Raw genomic sequence first — 3,750 nt, 5'->3', positions numbered from 1 at the left:
AGAAAAACTGAGAAAAGTCTAATAGATTATGTTATATATATATATAATTTGTTGATAGGGGGAGCAATGTGAGTGTTGAACCCACTCTATGATGAGTTTGTTTTTTATGATGATACCACATTGATGTAACAACACATGGATGTTGTCATGACACAACAAGAAATATTTTTGCATTAATTGATACAAATGTGTATATGTACATGCTTACTGTGATTAATAGATATGAGAACATACTGATGTTTCTGCATACTAATGATCATGAAATGTTTATATGTCTGTATGCATATTGTGTTACTCTGTGGATGTTGATCACAAATTCAAAACCATATTTGTATGAATTAATCGATTGCAATGTTATTGTAATCAATTAAGTTCATCAGACAACTTATGTTTTAAACTGTGGCAAAACAAGAAGTTTGAATCGATTACATTAGTTGTTGAATCGATTAAAACTCATGTCTTTGCACATATCATTTTCAAAAGTGCTGTGATGAATTTTGAAGGAGAAAAGTTTTCAAAATGTGTTTAAGTGTTAAGCTTAATCGATTACAAATTTTATGTAATCAATTAAGTTTGTTATCTTTTGAAAACAAATTTCATGCTTGTCATAACTGCTTTAACGATCATATTTTTAAATATGTTTGACCAGCATTAATTGCAAATCGATTATATTAATTGAGCATTCAATTAAGAGCTGAGTTTGTTGTAATACTGATACATCTGTTTTAATGTAACCGATTACATAAATAACGTAATCGATTATTTTTGCGTCTGAATTGACAAAACCTATATATTGACGCATTGCTTGCAATACAAAAAAGTGGATCAATTGTAAATTGTCATATCTAATATTCTCGGTGTGAAAAGATTTTACAGGTTGTACATATGCTCCAAGAATGAAGAACGTGAAGAATTTAAAGAATCTTGAGGCATTCTTGAGAGGCATTTTCGTGGACTACATTGGCTTATCACATTAGGACTACTGCAGGTGTATCTGGTTTGATTAGAAGAAGTTTCTGATATCTTTGATTTCCTATTTCCCTAGATGTGCACATCAGGAAGAAGAGTGAGGAGCTCTTGGGCTTGGAGAGGGGATTCTCAAAGGGTTTCTACAACAAGGACAAGTGGTTCTGTGTGTGCAGGTGTATTCTGTTTCTATATTTGATTGAGAATTTGAAAGGTCTTTACATTTGAGAGAGCTCTGTAAAACCTTGATTGTAATACTCTGAGCATTATAGTGAAATACTCTCCAATCTAAGGTTGATTGGGAGAGTGACTGGATGTAGGCATTGAGGCCGAACCAGGATAAAAATCTTGAGTTTGATTTTCTTTCCTTATCTCTTCACTTTCTTTGCATGCACATTTACTTACAACACAAGAAAGTTTAAAGATCATTCTAATTTCTCAAAAAGATTTAAAAAGTGCACGTTTTTATAAATCACCAATTCATCCCCCTCTTGGTGTTGAGAAACAAGCCTCCTTATTTTTAACAATTGGAACCAGAGTAGGTTTTCAAAAGTTATTTGAAAAACAAATAGATTACCATTTTTGTATAATCGATAATTTGATCCTGAAATGGCCTCTGTTTCTCAAACCTTTGGTGAAGGTGCATCTACAAACAAACCTCATCTGTTTGCTGGTGAAAATTACCCTTTCTGGAAACTTAGAATGAGGATCTTTCTTGAGTCAGTAGATAGAGGCATATGGGATGTTGTTCTAAATTGTCCCTTTGAACCCACTGAATTGGTTGATGGAAAACCCATTTTGAAAATTTTTTCTGAGTGGAGTCAAGAGGAAAACAAAATAACACAACATAATAATAAGGCTAGAAATGTTATATCTTCTGCTCTTACTATTGATGAGTTTTTCAGGGTATCTACATGCAAGAGTGCCAAAGAAATGTGTGAAGTACTTGAAGTAACTCATGAAGGCACAAATGAAGTAAAGAGAGCCAGAAAGAACTCCTTGGTGCAAGAATACGAGATGTTCAGGATGAAGGCAAGAGAGACGATATACAATGTGCAGAAAATATTTACTCACATTGTCAACCACTTGATTGCTCTCGACAAGACTTTTGAGACAGAAGAAATCAACATCAAAATCTTGAAAAGTCTTAACAAGAGTTTGCAGCCAAAGGTAACAGCTATATTTGAATCAAAAGATCTAACCACTATGAATATGGCTACACTTTTTGGAAAGCTTAGGGAACATGAATTGGAGTTAGGAAGATTGAAGGAAGAAGAGAAACTGAACAGAAACAGTTTATTGCACTTAAAAATACCAACAGAACAACCTCCGAAAGAATTGAAGCAGATGCAGATTGTGATGTAGACATTTCAGAAAAGGAAGTTATGAACATGATGGTAAAGAAATTTACTAAGTTTATGAAAAATAGAAATGTTGTAACTGACTTTGCAGGAAACTCTAAAGGAGGCAAAATGAATGCAAAGATCACCACATTCACTTGCTATGAGTGTGGGAAGGAATGTCACATCAAGCCAAATTGTCCAGATTTGATGATCAAGCAGAAGGCTGATGTAAAGTACACTCAGAACAAGAGAAGGAATAAGCTGAGAAAGGCTTATATTGCTTGGGAGAACAGTGACGAGGACTCATCCAGTGATGATGATCATAGTCTAGAGGAAGAAACAAATTTGTGCTTTATGGTTGGATTTGTATGCTTTGAAAGCAGTGACAACAATTTCGAGAATAAGCCAATCGAGGTCAAATATGATATTCTGCTGGACGCATTTCAGGAGTTGCATGCAGAGGTAATGAAGTTGCAGTACAAGGTTAATCGATTTAACTTTGAAAGAAAGGACTTTGAATATAGAATCAATAACCTTGTGGAAGAAAATGATAAGCTTAGAAATTAACTTGATCTTGCTTTACAATCTGCTAAAAATGTTAAAACTGAAATTAAGGTTGTAGAAAAAGATTGTGATAATTGCCATGCTAATACAAAAAAAAAAATAGAAATCTGGCCAGCACACTAGCTAAATTCACACTTGGTAGAGATAATTTAGAGGTTGTGTTGAGGTCATAGGGTAGAGCTATAAATAGACAAGGAACTGGTTATTTGGCTAAAAGTGAAAGAATCAATTCTAAGAAATTTATTGATTTAAGCAAACTTGTAACCAATGCCTGTTTCTACTGCAATACTATTGGGCATACTGTAAGAAAATGTTATTACAGAAAGGTAAGTGTTCCTAAGGGAAAATATAAGTGGATTCCCAAAGAGCAACCTCCTGTAACTAACATAAAAGGCCCCAAGTTCATCTGGGTACTTGCAATAAAACCATTTGAAAATTTTGTAGGGAAGTAAGATGATCAAGCAAGCAGACATAAGCCTCTTGGTGTTGAGAAACAAGCCTCCTTATTTCTAACATAATCGGTTAAAATGCGCAAACAAGATTTTCAACAATTTTCATACCAATCAAGCACAGATCATTACACACTTCAAGATGAATGTATAGTGTAAGAATGATGCATATTTTTGACAGAAATAAATCTTGTTACCACACATGTAGAACTCAAGAAGTATATGGTTCATTCCTTTAAGCTTTCCTTAAGCCTTTGTGCCTCCAATTTCCTTCATTTTCCTGTAAAACAATTATACGGTTTTATTGTAGGTACCCAAATGAATTTGAGGCCTTTGCTGTTAGTGGTAGGAGTTTGTTCCTTAGGAATCCATTTGAACTTTCCTTTTGGAATTCCAACTTTTCTGTAATACCAAGATTTGGATACATG

At 33.9% G+C, this 3,750-nt stretch overlaps 1 protein-coding gene across 1 annotated transcript; it reads left to right on the top strand.

The window, feature by feature from the left end:
- Positions 1-1,575: 1,575 nt before the first annotated feature.
- On the top strand, positions 1,576-2,331 carry LOC148198380 (uncharacterized). Its single transcript, XM_088115782.1, has one exon. It carries the CDS (start codon positions 1,576-1,578, stop codon positions 2,329-2,331), a length of 756 nt encoding a protein of 251 aa, XP_087971908.1.
- Positions 2,332-3,750: the final 1,419 nt, after the last annotated feature.

The sequence above is a fragment of the Vigna umbellata genome, chromosome 5 (assembly GCF_029865625.1).
Source record: "Vigna umbellata cultivar VRB3 chromosome 5, Vumbellata_1.0, whole genome shotgun sequence".
Taxonomy (NCBI): domain Eukaryota; kingdom Viridiplantae; phylum Streptophyta; class Magnoliopsida; order Fabales; family Fabaceae; genus Vigna; species Vigna umbellata.
Note: the sequence above shows the minus strand (reverse complement) of the source record. Positions and strands in the feature narration are given on the sequence as shown.

Bases quoted from the DNA above. Each gene is read 5' to 3' on its own strand.
- LOC148198380 (XM_088115782.1), top strand. From the start codon at position 1,576: ATGGCCTCTGTTTCTCAAACCTTTGGTGAAGGTGCATCTACAAACAAA.